The sequence below is a fragment of the Bos indicus genome, chromosome 25 (assembly GCF_029378745.1).
Source record: "Bos indicus isolate NIAB-ARS_2022 breed Sahiwal x Tharparkar chromosome 25, NIAB-ARS_B.indTharparkar_mat_pri_1.0, whole genome shotgun sequence".
NCBI classification, from domain to species: domain Eukaryota; kingdom Metazoa; phylum Chordata; class Mammalia; order Artiodactyla; family Bovidae; genus Bos; species Bos indicus.
This window is the reverse complement of record NC_091784.1, coordinates 21,207,150-21,225,843: the sequence shown is the minus strand read 5'-3', so window position 1 is coordinate 21,225,843 and position 18,694 is coordinate 21,207,150. Positions and strand designations below refer to the sequence as shown.

Below are 18,694 nucleotides of genomic sequence, written 5' to 3'. Positions count from 1 at the left end.
ACTTACAATGCTTGCCTTTTTTCTTGTTGTTGCTGTTATATTTTTTTAAATAATTTTAAAATTTGTTTATTTTTTATTGTGCTCGGTTTTCATTGCTGCCCGGGCTTTTCTTTAGTTGCCATTACAGGGACTACTCTTCCTTCCAGTATTCCAGCTTCTCAATGGGGTGACTTCTCTTCTTGCAGAGCACTGGCTCTGCAGGCTTCAGTAGTTGCTGCTCAAGGGCTCAATAGTTTTGGTTTCCAGGCAATACAGCACAAATTCAATAGTATGGCTTACTTGTTTCATGGCATGTGGGATCTTCCCAGACCAGGGATCGAACCCACATCTCTTGCACTGGCAGGTGGATTCTTTACCACTGAGCCACCAGGGAAGCCTGCTGTTAAATGTTTTAATGAGGATTTTGTTTTGTTAATTTTTTATTTTCTATTGTATAGTTGACTTATAATTGTCAGGTTGGTTCTTCTTCCATGTTATTGTCTTGTCATGCATGCATGCATGCATGCTAAGTCGTTTCAGTCATGTCCAACTCTGTGTGACCCTATGGAGAGCAGCGCACCAGGCTGTCCATGGGATTCTCTAGGCAAGAATACTGGAGTGGGTTGCCATTTCCTTCTCCCATGTCTTGTCATAGTAAAGAGTTGAAAGGACAGACCAGTAACGCCTCAAACAGGCAAGATTTACTGGGCATGCGGTAAGCAGTACAATCTCCAAGCATAATAACGGACCAACACCTGCCCCGCCTTGGAGTGACCCTGTCCCATTTTGGCTCCCCTCGTTTATATCCCTTGTTCCCGCCCCTGGGCAGGTTCCTGGGCCCTGATTGGCTATACCCTATGCAAATAGAGAAATTGTATTGTTCCTGGGGTCTGATTGGTTACATGCAAGACCAATCAGAGAAGAGGGTGTGTTTTCCCACCGGAGGTTCTTAGTCCCTTGGGAAGTTTCCTCGTTTTGTTTTTTTTCCAGCAGCTGCTTCCTCTGACTGACATCTTGGGCCCTGTTTCCCTATTCTAACTACCTAGCAGAATGTGTTAGTTTCAGGTGTACAGCAAAGTAATTCAGTTATACATATACATATATCCATTCTTTTTCAGATTCTCTTCTCATAAAAGTTATTACACGATATTGAGTAGAGTTCCCTGTGCTATACAGTAGGCTTGTCTTGAGAGGCCCCAAGATGAATAGATCTCTACCCTCGCCTCCCCAGAATCTGGAAAGTTTACATAGAGGACTTAACAGATCTTGGTCAAGTCCAGGTGGTCTCAGCAACACATTGCTCTCTCAAGGTTAGGTCCCTGAAAAAGCGCTCCCCTGGTGGGAACAGTGGGCAGAACATACATTCCAAGGATGGGGAAGGGGTGAGGAGTCTCTGATTGCTCTGGTCCAGCTTGAAGGTCAATGGTGGTCACATCCTCTCCATGACCTCCTTCAAGGGGTCAGCTAACTACAACCCAAGGACCAAATTCACAGGTTACCTGGTTTTGCATGGCTCACGAGATAAAAATGGTTTTTACGTTTTTAAACAGTTTCAAAAAATCAAAAGAACAATATGTCTGGACACATGAAAATTTCATGTATGCAATTTAAATATTAGTGTCCATAAATACAGTTGTATTAGACGACAACCACTCCACTCACTTAAGTATCGTCTATGGCTGCCTTCACGCTACAATGGCAGAGCTGGGAAGTTGCAACAGAGGCTGTGTGGCCCCATAAAGCTGAAAATACTCTCTGTTCCTTTACTGAAAGAGTTTGCCAAGCCTGCTCTAGAGCAACATTCTTATATACTTAACAGAAGAAATGTGATGTTTGAGATGGTTTCAACATAATACAGGAGGGAGGAAATAAGTATGGAGGGAACAAGTTGAGAACTGAAGCTGAAGCCCATTATATTCCTGTATCTACCTTTGTATGGGTTCGAAATTTTCCGCATACAAAACATAAATTATTTTTTAAAAGAAAAACAAAATGAAAGAAACTGTTTTTATTTTTAAAAAAAGCTTGGAGAGATGTGGAGGAACTGGGAAAGGGTTCTGAAAGGAGGGACCAGAGGTCTGATAGGAAAACAGGTGACTCCCAGGCAGCTCACAACCCAATCCCCAGATGCCACCCTCTCAGGAATTTAAAAGGAGCCCCGTAGTGCACATCTATGGTTTCTTGAGATTACTTTATAGGCGCCCCAGCATCCTCTAATACAGATTTCCCTGCTATTGTCTGGCTTGTTATGCAAATAGATTCTCTATCCCCCCAAGGGGACTTCCACAACCGGCTTTGGGAACAGTTAACGCTCATTTTACTGCTCAGGGCAAAAACAAACTGAAATTTTGGAAACCTCCAGACGCAGAAGGCAGAGCATTCTAACAGATTCTGAGTGAACCTGATCTCAATGCACTTGGTAGACGCCTTCTGCTCCATCAATCCCACCCCGCAGGTGGGGATGTTCAGCTCGCCTAAGAGCTCTTACTGGCTTTGGGACTTTGGGGAACCTCTGGCCTTTTTTTTCTCCCTTCCCTTTGGTCAGCTGCCCTGGGGCATTGGCCTCATTCACAATTCTCCAGTTTCCCAGACAATGAGGCTTCTTGTGCTTATTGCTGCAGTCTCCCTATTAATTCTACAAGGGGTTTACAATTACTGAAATAGAAGCTCCACTTTCTGCTGCACATTAAGTCTTCGTTCCAACGAAATCCCAGTCCAAAGCCAGGATGGGATTTGGTTTTAATTAAAAGTCCCTCAGGTCACTCTCTTTCAGGAGCTTGGCCAAGAGGATTAAAAGGACTGAGCTGGGCAATGGTGATTTGGGGGTCAATAGGTTTCTCCATGCATCCAACCCCCTCCCCACCCAAAGGCCTGCAGATGAGCGAAAATCAGGCAGGCAAGGACTACTTTGAAGGAACTCAAAATGAAACCAGTAACAATAACCACAAACCTGAACTGAACGTGGGTTCCTAAAAACCTTGACCATAGGGGTTTCCTGGGACTGAGGGATTTTGCTTTAAGACCTGGAAAGTTGCAGGCCAACTGGGATGAGCTAGTCATTCAATGCATGAGAGACATTTTGCAAAGATGCTGGGAGGTTCCCCCAATGCTGGGGCATCCCATCCCAGACAGAAACCAACAATTCACAATTACATGGAGTTTTACTGTCTGCAAAGCAGTGCCATTTAAGGTCCATATCATGGATACAAAGATACAGGTCTACAGATACTAACCTGGAGATTTTCTACTGAAAGCAAAAAAAAATAACCCCACAAGACCATTTTCATTAGTATTAATGCAAAGTGGTCTAACTTGTCTAGTTTGTAGGCTGCCAGGCTATTTGAACTGGATTTGGATTTCATTTCAAACTGTGGTATTAGAACAGCCCCATCCCTTGAGTTCTACTCAAGGGAATGTGTGCTTTCTTTTTAGACTAGAGGCATCTGGCCTGAGTGCTGCTCCCAGCTCTGTCCCTAACAGTGAGACTGGCCTGTCATTCTCCTCCCTGTCTTTGAGTCTCAGGAGAGCAAAACGGAAGGCTTGGGATTCTGTGATAGAAGGAGAGAGAGGAGGATGCTGTCTCACTGGGCATCCTCTGCCTGCTGAGCCAATACATTTGCTCCATCCACCAGCCCTGAAGGTTTACTTGGTCTCACAGGTGAGTTCAGCAGACACACAGAACTCAAAAAGTGAGCAAATGGCAGAAGCGGGGCCCAGATGCAGGGCCACCTGGCTGTCTAGGAATCATAATTGTAGCGACCACTGAATTGAGTGAGAACGAAGCCCTCACCCCTCTACACACACTGCCTCATGTAGTCCTTGCAGAATCTTTGAGGCAAATGTTAACTGCAATTTCTATTTCACAGACAAGGAAATGGGTTTTAAAAGGTCGAGTGGCCTGCCGAGGATCACATAACTATTAGGTGGCAGGGCCAGGTCCCAAGCCCTGAGCTAAATGATTCCAAACACTGAGTAGCTCTGCTCTCCAGCCTCTGCTTAGTGGCCCTGAACCTGAACTCCAGATGGCCAGTGCCATCTCGGGGCTAGAAGCCCCAGTTTTCATTTAGACCACTGATTACTAGCTGTGTGCTCTTCAACAAACTCTTTGACTTCTTAGGGCTTACGTTCCCTTCTTTGTACAATGCGGATGGTGATAATACCTCACAAAGACAGGGGCTTCCCTGGTGGCTCAGATGGTAAAGAATCTGCCTGCAGTGCAGGAGACCCCAGTTCCATCCCTGGATGGGGAAGAGCCCCAGGAGGAGGGCATGGCAACCTGCTTCCGTATTCTTGCCTGGAGAATCCCATGGACAGAGGAGCTTGGCAGACTTCAGTCCATGGGGTCCCAAAGAGTTGGACATGATTGAAACCCCTAAGCAGGCACAAAGACTGTGTAAATGTTATTTTATAGTTCATCAATTTATCCAATGTGTAACGGTTTGCTCTGCCTGAATATTCTCATTTCTTGCTCACAACAGCCATGAAATATAATTGGAAAAATATGTAAAGAAATTTGCTTGTATGTAAAATATGTAAAAAAAAAAAATCTGACCCCAGCACTGGCACATATAAACACTGGACAAATAGTAGCTATTATTATTGATGTTTCTGTTGTTGCTATTGATATCATGACAAAGTCCTTGCCTTCATGGCTGCTTTTATTAAGGGGGTTCGGATCCCTTTCTTAGAAATTTCCTCCCCTCACCACCCATGGACGCCCCCTCCCCACGAGCCCTTCAAGGCGCCGAATCTCCCTCTACCCACTCTCCTTTCTCCCTCTGGCCTCCGCCGCCCCCCTTGTAGCTTGCGCCCCTTTTCCAGGCAGACCCCACGGCGAGTCCCTGGCCCTCGCGCCCCCAAGCGCCTGAGCAGCGGCCGCCCGCGTCCCCTGCGACGGGCCCTGCGGGGACCTTGTCCCCGCCGCCCGAGCCTCACCTGCCGTGCCCGGCGCCGCTGCTCCGAGTCCAACGCGGGCGGTCCCTGCGGCGGCCGGAGTGGAGACCCGGGCACCGAGCGCCGTGGGGGTCACAGTCCCGCAGGTGCAAGATGCCAACAAAAGCGCGCTCTCTCCCTCGCCCCTTTCCGAAAGACCGGTGAGGAAAGAGGCTGAAGGGCTCTCCAAACACATCCACCAATTGCGTGTAGGAACTTTATTTGGATCTGAATTCAAACAAACTATTTAAAAAATGATGGAACAATTGGAGCAATGTGGTCGCTGGAGGCTTACTGGTTAGTTTTTTCACGTGTGACAACTGCAATATGGCTCTTTTTTTAGAGTCCTTATATTTTGCAGATACATATTTACAAAGCTGAAACATGATGTCTGGGACTTGCTTGGAAATAACGGGGACCAAGGAGGGGCAGGAATCTGGGTGAAACAATCTGGGTCCCTGTTGATACTAGCTGCCTCCCGAGCAGGGGTTATTATTATCTATTTTCTTCTTTTTCATGTGCTTGGAATTTTCCATAATACAATGGTAAAAAAACAAACAAAAGAACTGTAAAGATATTCAGACACCTTGGTCAGTAAATGTGACCAAATTTATATAAAGGGGAAAAAAATCCTCAGAAGTAAAAAAAAGTTTTTTTTTTTTTAAAAAAGTAAAAAAAAGTGCACCAAAAAAAAAAGTAAAAAAAAGTGTACCAAAATATTTAATGCAGCAGCACTGCATATAAATGCAATAGGAGACTCAGGTGGGAAAAGATTCAACTCGGGTTGCCATTAAGGAAATGGTTACATAAACTATACTACATCAACTTCATGGGTTATACAGCTATTTAAATGGGTATGAACAAAGACTGTGTAATAAATACACAAGGAAATAATTTTATATCTAAAAAAGTCAAACATGAAGTCATATGTGTTTATGTAAGGGCTTCCTAGGTGGCTCAGTGAAAAAGAATCCGCCTGCCAATGCAGGAGACATAGATTCCATCCCTGGGTTGGTAGATTCCCTGGAGGAGGAAATGGCAACCCACACCAGCAGTCTGGCCTGGAAAATTCCAGGGACAGAGAAGCCTCGAAGGCTACAGTCCATGGGGTTGCAAAGAGTTAGACACAACTGAGTTGCTTTTGAACTGTGGTGTTGGAGAAGACTCTTGAGAGTCCCTTGGACTGCAAGGAGATCCAATAAGTCCATTCTGAAGGAGATCAGCCCTTGGATGTCTTTGGAAGGAATAATGCTAAAGCTGAAACTCCAGTACTTTGGCCATCTCATGCGAAGAGTTGACTCATTGGAAAAGACTGATGCTGGGACGGATTGGGGGCAGGAGGAGAAGGGGAAGACAGAGGATGAGATGGCTGGATGGCATCACTAACTCGATGCACGAGAGTCTGAATGAAGTCCGGCAGTTGGTAATGGACAGGGAGGCCTGGCGTGCTGCGATTCATGGGGTTGCAAAGAGTCGGATACGACTGAGCGACTGAACTGAACTGAACTGAACTGAGCATGCACACATGCAACATATATGCACTTGTATTAAAACAGGAAATACATTGAAGTGTTAAGTGTGCATGATGGAATTATCCATAACTATCTTTTCTATCTTTTCTAAGCTCTATACAGTCAACAAAAAGAAGGACCAGGAGCTGACAGTGGCTCAGATCTTGAACTCCTTATTGCAAAATCAGACTTACATTGAAGAAAGTAGGGAAAACCACTAGGCCATTCAGGTATGGCCTAAATCAAATCCCTTACAATTATACAGTGTAAGTGACAAATAGATTCAAGGGATTAGATCTGATGGACACAGTGCCTGAAGAGCTATGGACAGAAGTTCGTAACATTGTACAGGAGGCAGTGATCAAAACCATCCCCAAGGAGAAGAAATGCACAAAGGCAATAATGGCTGTCTGAGGAGGGCTTACAAATAGCTGAGAAAAGAAGAGAAGCAAAAGGCAAAGGAGAAAAGGAAAGACATACCTATCCGAATGCAGAGTTCCAAAGAATAGCAAGGAGCGATAAGAAAGCCTTCCTCAGTGATCAATGCAAAGAAATAGAGGAAAACAATAGAATGGTAAAGACTAGAGATCTCTTCAAGAAAATTAGAGATACCAAGGCAACATTTCATGCAAAGATGGGCACAATAAAGGACAGAAATGGTATGGACCTAATAGAAGCTGAAGATATTAAGAAGAGATGGCAAGAATACACAGAAGAACTATACAAAAAAAGATCTTAATGACCCAGATAACCACGATGGTGTGATAACTCATCTAGAGCCAGACATCCTGGAATGCAAAGTCAAGTGGGCCTTAGGAAGCATCACTCCAGACAAAACTAGTGGAGGTGATGGAATTCCAGTTGAGCTATTTCACATCCACAGAGATGATGCTGTGAAAGTGCTGCACTCAATATGCCAGAAAATTTGGAAAACTCGGCAGTGGCCACAGGACTGGAAATGGTCAGTTTTCATTCCAATCCCAAACAAAGGCAATGCCAAAGAATCTTCAAACTACCCCACAATTGCACTCATTTCACATGCTAGCAAAATAATGCTCAAAATTCTCCAAGCCAGGCTTCAACAGTACATCAACCGAGAATTTCCAAATGTTCAAGCTGGATTCAGAAAGACAGAGGAACCAGAAATCAAACTGCCAACATTCACTGGGTCACAGAAAAAGCAAGAGAATTCCAGAAAAACATCCACTTTTGCTTCACTGACTATGCTAAAGCCTTTGACTGTGTGGATCACAACAAACTGTGGAAAATTCAAGAGATGGGAATACCAGACCACCTTACCTGCCTCCTGTGAAACCTGTATGCAGATCAGGAATCAACAGATAGAACTGGACATGGAACAATGGACTGATTCCAAATTGGGAAAGGATAACATCAAGGCTGTATATTGAAACCCTGCTTATTTAACTTATATGCTGAGTACATGATGTGAAATGCTGGGCTGGACAAGCTAGAATCAAGACTGCCAAGAAAAATATCAATAACCTCAGATATACCGATGACACCATCCTTATGACAGAAAGCGAAGAGGAATTAAAGAGCCTCTTGACAAAGGTGCCTTTTCATACTGTTCATAGGGTTCTCAAGGCAAGAATACTAAAGTGATTTGCCACTCCCTTCTCCCATCACTTCATGGCAAATAGATGGGGAAACAGTGGAAACAGTGACAGACTTTATTTTTCAGGGCTCCAAAATCACTGCAGCCATGAAATTAAAAGACACTTACTCCTTGGAAGAAAAGTTATGACCAAATTAGACAGCTTATTAAAAAGCAGAGATACTACTTTGCCAACAAAGGTCTGTCTAGTCAAAGCTATGGTTTTTCCAGTGGTCACATATGGATGTGAGAGTAGGGCCATAAAGAAGGCTGAGTACTGAAGAATTGATGCTTTTGAACTGTGGTGTTGGAGAAGCCTCTTGAGAGTTCCTTGGACTGCAAGGAGATCAAACCAGTCAATACTAAAGGAAATCAGTCCTGAATATTAATTGGAAGGACTGATGCTGAAACTGAAGCTCCAATACTTTGGCCACCTGATGTGAACAACTGACTCACTGGAAAAGACCCTGATGCTGGGAACAACTGAAGGCAGGAGAAGGGTATGACAGAGGATGAGATGGTTGGATGGCATCGCTGACTCGATTGACATGAGTTTGAGCAAGCTCTGGGAGTTGGTGATGGACAGGAAAGCCTGGCGTGCTACATAGAGTCCATGGGGTCCGCAAAGAGTCGGACAAAACTGAGCAACTGAACAACACATATAATTGTGAACTCTAGAGATTTTCTTGCAATCCTTTACATTTAATGAAACACATCTCAATGCCTGAAATTTTTTAAAAACTGAAATGTATAATGCTGACATTACTTTGTTGGTGGCAGAATTACATATACTCTTCAAAAATGATCGACTCTGCTGCTGTTGCTCAGTTGATGGTTATTTATAAATATTTATTAATGTTATTTATAAATAGTTATAATATTTATCAGCATCCTTAAAAACATCCTTTTATTCCTAGGCTCCTGGTTTAATCCTTCAAACAAGCAGCTTACTGTCAAGCACTAGATGATAGAAAATGTCTTCCATCTTTTGTCAATTTTTGATTTAGAAAATAGGTGTGTATGAGTTTCACATGATTCATCTTGGAAGCATAAAGGTATCTTTTATTGTCAAAATTTTTAATGTTAGAAATTTATAAATGTGTATGTGTGGGCACATACAGGTATGTAAAAAAGTCCAGAAGGGTATATACCAAAATGTTAATCGTGGTCCTCTAAGGGTTATGGTTCAGCTAAAATCTACTTGCATATTCTTTACACCTGTCTGTATTTTCCACTTTTTCTATAACAAACATGCTACTTATAATGCCAAAACCAGAAGTGCTTTATGATCAGTCACAGCCACCTTATAAATAATAAATAATAAAAACAAGAGGGCAACATCAAGTGTAGGGAAAACTGTTTTGTTCGGGTGAGTATAAAACGGACTGCCAACATATTCTCAAACATTTCAACTCTACCATTTGAAAAGCATTGAGGGTTCCAAGTTTAAAAGCAGCGTTCTGCATCTTGGTTCCTGGGTTTCCACACCAAAAAAAAAAAAACACAAAAAAACCAAAAACGACGAGAACAAACTTATGGTTGCCAATACACAATGCTCTATATAAAACGGGTAACCAGCAAAGACCTACCGTACAGTACATGGAACCCAGCTCATTGTTCTGCGGCAACCTGAACGGGAGTTTGGGGAGAATGGATACATGTATATGTTTGGCTGAGTCCCTTCACTGTTCACCTGAAACTAACACATTGTTAATTGGCTATTTGTTGTTGTTATTCAGTCTCTAACTCGTGTCTGACCCTTTGTGATCCCATGGACTCCATGGACTGCAGCACACCAGGCTTCCTTGTCCTTCATTATCTCCCAGTTTGCTCAAACTCATGTCCATTGAGTGGGTGTACTGGCTATACCTGAATACAAAATAGTTTTAAAAAGTGAAAAAAGATGAAAATATAAAACCAATGTACTGTGTTGATTCCTGAACAGGATAGAAGAAAATAGCATTTGGACATCATCAGATCAGATCAGTCGCTCAGTCGTATCCGACTCTTCGCGACCCCATGAATCGCAGCACACCAGGCCTCCCTGTCCATCACCAACTCCTGGAGTTCACTCAGACTCACGTCCATCGAGTCAGTGATGCCATCCAGCCATCTCATTCTCTGTCGTCCCCTTCTCCTCTTGCCCCCAATCCCTCCCAGCATCAGTCTTTTCCAATGAATCAACTCTTCGCATGAGATGGCCAAAGTACTGGAGCTTCAGCTTTGGCATCATTCCTTCCAAAGACATCCCAGGGCTGATCTCCTTCAGAATGGACTGGTTGGATCTCCTTGCAGTCCAAGGGACTCTCAAGAGTCTTTTCCACCACGGTTCAAAAGCATCAATTCTTCGGTGCTCAGCCTTCTTCACAGTCCAACTCTCACATCCATACATGACCACAGGAAAAACCATAACCTTGACTAGACGAACCTTTGTTGGCAAAATAATGTCTCTGCTTTTGAATATGCTATCTAGGTTGGTCATAACTTTCAAGGAGTAAGTGTCTTTTAATTTCATGGCTGCAGTCACCATTTATAGTGATTTTGGAGCCCAGAAAAATAAAGTCTGACACTGTTTCCACTGTTTCCCCATCTATTTCCCATGAAGTGGTGGGACAAGATGCCATGATCTTCGTTTTCTGAATGTTGAGCTTTAAGCCAACTTTTTCACTCTCCACTTTCACTTTCATCAAGAGGCTTTTGAGTTCCCCTTCACTTTCTGCCATAAGGGTGGTGTCATCTGTATATCTGAGGTTATTGATCTTTCTCCCGGCAATCTTGATTTCAGTTTGTGTTTCTTCCAGTCCAGCATTTCTCATGATGTACTCTGCATATAAGTTAAATAAACAGGGTGACAATATACAGCCTTGACGATTTGTTCTTAGTTATTTTCCACAACTTAAGAAATGCAGGTGTATAAACATTCCAGATTTACATGGTCATTTATTTGGGGGTGTAAAGAGGGGATCTTTACTTTTCATTTTATACTTACTGAAAGTAATTTTCAAATGGTCCTGCACTTTCATGCACTGAAGAAGGAAATGGCAACCCACTCCAGTGTTCTTGCCTGGAGAATCCCAGGGATGGGGGAGCCTGGTGGGCTGCTGTCTATGGGGTCACACAGAGTCGGACACGACTGAAGCAACTTAGCAGCAGCAGCAGCAGCACAAAAAATAGACTAGTATTTACTTCATGTGAATACAGCATATTGACTCTAAAATCCAGAGGGAAATCTTAAGTTCTAGTTATGGAATAATAATTCTAATTCTCCAGAAGTATGAAATTTCTTAATGAAAAAGTACTTTGGTATCAGTGTACCGTGATTCCAATTCTTTGGTATCAATATGGATCAGATCAGATCAGATCAGTCGCTCAGTCGTGTCCGACTCTTTGCGACCGCATGAATCGCAGCACTCCAGGCCTCCCTGTCCATCACCAACTCCCGGAGTTCACTCAGACTCACGTCCATCGAGTCAGTGATGCCATCCAGCCATCTCATCCTCTGTCGCCCCCTTCTCCTCCTGCCCCCAATCCCTCCCAGCATCAGAGTCTTTTCCAATGAGTCAACTCTTCGCATGAGGTGGCCAAAGCAAGCTACAAAGTACAGGTTACTAGTAAATGAAACGCAATGCCATATAAGTTGTAGTATAAAAACAAATCACCAGAGAAATGGAAATCAAACCCACTGTATACCACCTCACATTCATTGAACGGCTACTATCAAGAAAAACACAAAATAACAAATGTTAGGGAGGATGTGGAGAAATTAGAACCCTTGTGCACTGTTAGTGGGAATGGAAAATGGTGCAGCCACTGAGAAAAACAACACGGCAATTCCTCAACAAACTAAACACAGAATTCGTGTCTGATCCAGAAATTCCACTTCTGGGTATAGATCCCGAAGAAGTGAAAACAGCAACTCAAAACAGATTGTTCATAGTTGCATTACTCTCAATAACAAATACCAGTAATGCAGGTGTCCACTGACAGATGAATGGACAAGCAAAAGACACAATGAAATATTACTCAGCATTAAAAAGGGAAGAAACTTTGACACATTTTATAACATGGATGGACTTTGAGATCATTGTGCTCAAATAAGCCAGTCACACACAAAATAATATTGTATGATTCTACTTATATGAGGTACCTAGAATAGCCAAATTCAAAGAGAGTAGAATGGTGATCGCCAGGACTGGGGTGGGGGAAGGGGGAAAGGAATAGGGAGTTAGTGTTAATGGCTACCGAGTCCCAGTTTTGCCAAATGTGAAAACAGTAAAAATGGATTATGGTGATGGTTACACAATTTGCATGTACTAAATACCACTGAATTGAACACCTAAACATGGTTAAGATGGGAAATTTCATATGATTTTACAATAAAAATTTGGAAGAAAAATATAAATAATGGTACTGTGTCAATAAACACTAAGCAATTTGAAACGTAAGCAACTAAATGGGATGTAGTATGCCGAATTGGCTCCTGGAACAGAGAAAAAGGTCAATGATGGAAAAATGGGCAAAACTGCAGCACTCAGTAGTTTACTTACTAATAGGGTACCGATGTTAATTTCTCAGTTTCGACACATAACGTGGCTACTATGCAAGACAATGTTAGGGGGTTAAGGGTATACAGGAACTCTCTGTACTATCTTTGCAAGGTTTCTCGAAATCTAACATTATTCCAAAATAAAAGTAACAACTAAAAAGAAGTTAGAATCAACTCCTACATAGAAGATATGAGTGCATATGTGCTCAGTTGTGTCTGACTCTTCACGACTGTATGGACTGTCGCCCTCCAGGCTCCTCTGTCCATGGGACTTCCCGGGCAAGAACACTGGAGTGGGTTGCCACTTCCTCCTGCAGGGGATCTTCCCAACCCAGTGATCGAAACCATGTCTCCTGCCTCTCCTGCATTGGCAGGTGGGTTTTTTACCACTGAGCCAGCTGGGAAGCCCACACAGAAGACAAAGACAATACAAATATATTAGAATTGATAAAGTAGATACCAAAATATGAACACCTATACAAATAGCTACAGGAGATGTGAAATTATTTTTATTGTGTTGTTCACTGTTGCCTAGCTACTGTCTTATCAAACAATTGCAAAAGGGCAGGCTATTGAATTTTTTATTGTGGTAATATTTCCTTCATGATACAGGGTGCATTTTTTCACTTAGATCTTGGCATGGATAGTGTGATCTTCCTTCTGCCAATTCATGATTTTATATCTTTGATAATTTGTTACTTGGTGAGCATCCTGGTTGTTTCAAGTCAATGACAAGCCCAGTTTTGTGTTCAGCGGATTCCTACGCAGCACAACTCAACCTGGACAGCCCTGGCTGTCCATTTTACTAGCCCTGGCTCAGTGCACTGGCTTCCAGCTGTAACATAGGTGCATTGGATATAAGCCTATTTGAGGAGTGCTTAGGTATCTGCACAAACATGCTAAGTCACTTTAGCCACTGGAAGCCCATGTGGACAGACGGTACTGTAGCTTTTAGAGAAAAAAGGTCATGAAATGCTTTTATCAGTAATTAAGCAGCAGCAAGCAGTAGGAAACAACTGGTAAAAACATCTTGCTTCATTATGAGTCTGCTTGAATATGCTGCTCTGAGGAGTAGATTTCAAAGTTAATGAAACATGTTGGAGCAGAACTAAGTGAAAACAAAGCTTTACTCAGAAAGATGACTTGAAACAACTAAGTTTTACTTTATTTCCCAGCCCAACCGCTTTTCTGTTAAAGGTCAATTATGTAAAAACTGATGTGACATAAGAGAAGGGTAGAAAATACACTGTCTCTCTTAACAGCTCTGCACAAGGGAGAAATGACCAAGGCTATTATGTCTTCTTCCCTTCCACTCTCTGACATCAGTGGTCTAAACACTCCAGAGGCTTACAGCTGCAGGTGCAAAGAGCTTTGCCTCACAGGTGCAGCTTACATTTCCTTTCTCTGTGACCTTTAAGGTCAACTGGCTAGCTTGCTTTGACTGCAAATAGAGGTCTTCTTAATTCCTCCAGTACAACCTTAACTTGATATGAAACACTTACACAAGGAATGGTGCAGACAAGAAGGCAGTTTATTGTATCAATACTTTGGGGAGAAAAAAAGAAAAAACATGATTCCATTTAAGGGGAAATAAAGTCATTGACGCTCAGTAAGCAACACTGCCATCTAGTGGAATGATGATATACCACCAAGACTTTCAAGACCAGGCGTGAAATGTGAGCGGATTTGTTGGTTTAAATTTTCACCAAAAAACGGCACTTTTGAGAAGCTGATTTTCAGAGAACCTCAGATTTTGAGAAAGTATTTGTCTTTAAAATGCATAAATGTATGTGCTTTCTCTGATTTTGGGGGGAAAAGAAGGAGGTTTGTTTCTTTTTTTTTCCAAATAGACTATCAAATTAATTCTCAAAGTTAATGAAACACTTTGCAACAACCTGCCTCTGAGCATCTGTCACTCGTGCACTCTTGTTCAGCAGTCTAAACAGCAACCCCTGATGATGACAGCTTATAAAGAAGCAAAACTCAACTGTACAAGAACTACATTAAATTTACTCATTTCCTCTATTTTTACAATCTAAGGTGCCAAGTATTTGCACTTCACTTATTTGAATTCCTGGGGGGGAAAAAAGCATTTGAAAGCACCAATAACGCTTTTGCAAAAATCACATAACCCAACTCTTATTACGACTACACAATAACGGTGGAAGATACTGGTGTCAGGACGTGGGAATGCTGTTCTTACTGAATAATAAAGTCATTCTTCTCAAGGCTTTAATTCTCCTTTATGCCCAGGTGCTGCAGTAAATGTGCTGATTTGATGACTTCTATGAGCATATAGATGAGAATAGTTAATGTAACACCTGGCTGACAAAAGCAAGTTGTGAGAATAACATATTGTTAATAGGCATGATCTCAAATTGGCATCTCTATGATTACTGAGATTTTAGATTTTGGGTTAAGTGCTCTGCTCTTTGGAACATCCACAATGGTTATCGATCTTGGTAATGAGCTCGTTGCAACCTTTCTGGATATATGGTTGGAGGCCCTCACGGATTCTAGAATGCATGAGTCTGACATGGTTTTCTCAAACCATACTCCTGGCAAACTATAAACTCAGTTAAGGATTTCGAGAAGAGCCAAGTTCTGTGAAAGAGGTATATACAAGGACAGAGTTAAGAAGCTGAATTGAAAGAATATTAGGTGGTGTTCTTGTCAGTAGACAAAACTGAATGTTCCAATTCTGAGAACCTGAGATTGTCCAGAAAAGCAAAATTCTGAGTGTAGGACACAAGTTACCACAAAGTCAGAACCCACTGCTCTGAATTTCAAAAAAAACACAAACATATATATATGAGTTGGGGAGTGAGGGTAGTCCCTGAAGTACATCTGAATGAGGCTGTTCTTTTGAGAGTTAGTCTGGGTTGCTTGTGTTCATCACAATTTGCAGTAATCACCCCACCCCCAAGTCTAAAGCGTTCCTTTACCATATATTCTCATCTACTTCATCTTTCTTTCATATATGCTACTACTTGGGCACACCTGAAGCAAAGCAATTAAAGATGCTTGGGAAGCCTTATAGTAACTCCAACATGATGCCAAAGTCACCTCCAAAAAAAGTTTATTAGCATGATTAAAAACATTTTCTGGAATAATGACAGAATTTCTAAACATGAAAGAGGATCAGTGGCTATACTTTATAACCAATATTTGCAACTGGAAAGACAGCTTTATTGCCCAGTCTTCATTTTATTACAAACAACCCACATTTACTGGTTCCCTGTGAAGTCATGACTATTGCTTTGGGAATGAGTCCCTACTGCAATTAAGTATAAAAAATATTTTCCATAATCGGAGTGTGACCTGCATTACTGAGTAAAGAGTTGATAAAAATCCTCAAAGAGTTGGTTTTTTGTTTTTTTAAAAAACATTCCTTTTACACACTACAAAGCAATAATTAGTAATTTGGCTTTTAAAATTCCTACATGATATTTAGAATGGCAGTCCCCAAAGGTCCTCCCTTCACATAACTGAACTTGCAGATCCTCTTCCGGAGTGTACATTCTTGGGCTGGACTCTGAAGACCCCAACCTCCACTTGTTTATACGGGTTTGAGAACAAAGACAGCATCATCCAGAACGTAGTAGTCATTATACATGTCACCTTCACACAGGTATGGCAGTCTGGTGAAAGCTTCGATAACAAAACCAGCTTTTCTGAAAACTTCAGGCAGACTATTCACTTGTTCTTCCCAATTCTGTCCCTTGATTTCCAAAATTTCCGATGGTTTATCCCACTTGCCACCTACTAAAACAAAAACATGAAGTTAAATTCTTGAACAAACAGATTACTCAAAAGAGAGAAGAGGGGAAGAACAATATCTGCTAAGGACTTGGTGTGTGCCAAGCACTGGGTGCTTTGATGAATGATTTCCCGGGTGACCCAGCGGTAGGACAAAGAGGAAGTAGAGACAGGAAGACTGAAGAACGTGCCCCAGCTTGCAAGGTTAATGAACACTGGGACAGAAGTGTAATCCCTCATTAAACCAGACCCAAAGCCCACACTACTACTTGCTCTGACAGTTTCTTGATATCACCCTCCCTTAGACTGACTGGTGTGTAATGGTTAATAGGTTTGGAAAACTGCTTATTAAATATTGAGGCAGAGTGTAACAAAGTTTGAAAGAGTGCTTTGGATAAATGTAAGAAAACGCCACTAGTGTAGTAAAATCATGCCACATATTAACTAGAGGGGTTTATCAGGCTGAAAGTAAAAATAGGTTAACGGAGGGTTTTAATTTCTAAAAAGAGATCATTTGGTGTGCTTTTCAAGGGAGGTCAATCCACTCTCTAACTTTGCAGAAGAATTTCACACAAGTTAACCTCCAGAACCAGAGAGAGGATAACATACTAGAATGGATGAATCAACCTAGCATTTCTTGGAACAGTGACTCAAGTCTGTGTTAACATTAGTCATTTCCAAACCCATGAGCGTCAGATGCCCAGGTACTAGGGGGCTAGAAAAAGTCTTCAGTTCACATACATACCAAGCACTGACTACAGACACACACACACAAACACACACAGTGGTATATATAAAATCTGGGGGGTGCTTTCAGACGCAACTATGATGTAAAAAAAAAAATACACAGTAATGCTAAAAGTATTACTAAATACAGATTGAGAATAACTTTCTGTAAATGACAAAATATATAATCAACAGGTGCCAAGCATACACACAGTACAGTGGAGAGGGTTTCATTCTTTCCGGCAGCGAGCACCCCTCTTCCCCGTGGAAGGCAAAGCCTGGGGAAGCAGCTTCCCCCTCCTCTTTCTCGCAGCTCAGGCACTGGTTCATGACCTCAGGTCAGAAACACTCCCCTGAGACCTGGAATGAGGAGCAAGTGGCCCAGAGGTGGGGACGTGAGGCTCCTTCTCTGGGAAGGCGGAGCAGTGGTGTGAGTCCAGGCAGCTCGGGCAGCACGGAGCAGTACCACTGACAGGCTGTGGGCCACGCCAAGGCAGCAGTGCTTGCCGGTTGGCAGTGCTCTTCAGATCAGCTTTACAGCAGACTTCGGGGCATGTGTCTTGTATGTAGACCGCAACACATGATTCTCCAGTCCTCCCAGGGACTCACTGTGCTACCCTCAAATCCTTTCAATAAACTCCCTTTTGCTTATTAAGTCAGCCCAAGTCACTTTCTGCTGTTTACAAATAACCTGATTGATGAAGCCCCCGAGGGACTAGGATGGGGTTCTGGATGACAAAGATTCCACACATTTATTTCACAATAAAAGTGGTCACACAAAACTGGGCACAAGGGCTTCCCAGGTGACTTAGTGGTAAAGAATCTGCCAATGCAGGAGATGCAGATTCGAACCCTGGGTTGGGAAGATCCCCCAGAGAAGGAAATGGTAACCCACTCCTGTATTCTTGCCTGGGAAATTCCAGGGACAGAGGCGCCTGGCAGGTTATAGTCCATGGGGTCGCAAAGAGTTGGACATGACTTAGTGACTAAACAAAACTGGGGTACAATTAGTTAATGGCACCCAACTTATTTATTCATTGTTCACTGATTTTTCTCTTGTCTCTACATGAAGATGGACTTCCCAGGTGGCGCTAGTGGTAAAGAACCCATCTGCCAATGCAGAAAATGGAAGACATGTGAGTTCAGTCCCTGGGTTGGGAAGATCCCCTGGAGGAGGGCGTGACAACCCACTCCAGTACTCTTGCCTGGAGAATCCCATGGGCAGAGGAGCCTGGTGGGCTACAGTGCACAGGGTCGCAGAGAGTCGGACACGACTGAAGTGACTTAGCACACTACATGAAGATATTTCCTCCTGCTTCTCCTTGATTTCCAGCAGTTATCAGCCCAGCACCAAGAACAAATTAGATGCCCAAGAGCAGAGACTGAACTGCTCTAGAAAATTTAAGTATGAGTTATCTGTCAAACAATACTTTCTAGGAATATGCACCAAGGTAAATCAAAATCTCACCCAAAACATCTAACATCTTTGAGGATTTGTAAAACCCAAGAAAAATGTGACCATATGAACATTTAGAAATGTGCTCTAGGCTAAAATCTCAACTTTAAATGGTGAAACTGGATTACAAACAATCTTTACACAATTTCAAAAAGTTCCCAATTATGCTT

The 18,694-nt window shown here is 42.4% G+C and overlaps 2 protein-coding genes across 4 annotated transcripts in view; both read right to left on the bottom strand.

Annotated features, from left to right (window-relative positions):
• Positions 1-6,040, bottom strand: part of OTOA (otoancorin) — a 79,470-nt gene extending 73,430 nt beyond the window's left edge. Inside the window, exon 1 of the mRNA XM_070779794.1 lies at positions 4,915-6,040. The gene's annotated coding sequence lies outside the window, so the exon portion shown is untranslated. The remainder of the gene's footprint in view (positions 1-4,914) is intronic.
• Positions 6,041-14,093: 8,053 nt separating this feature from the next.
• Positions 14,094-18,694, bottom strand: part of METTL9 (methyltransferase 9, His-X-His N1(pi)-histidine) — a 49,959-nt gene continuing 45,358 nt past the window's right edge. For 2 of the 3 annotated variants that reach the window (XM_019987745.2, XM_070779792.1), the window contains exon 5: positions 14,094-16,348. In XM_019987745.2, coding sequence (XP_019843304.1) covers positions 16,143-16,348 — 206 coding nt within the window. In that variant the 3' untranslated portion in view covers positions 14,094-16,142. The remainder of the gene's footprint in view (positions 16,349-18,694) is intronic. The other variant, XM_070779793.1, reaches the window with a different exon arrangement.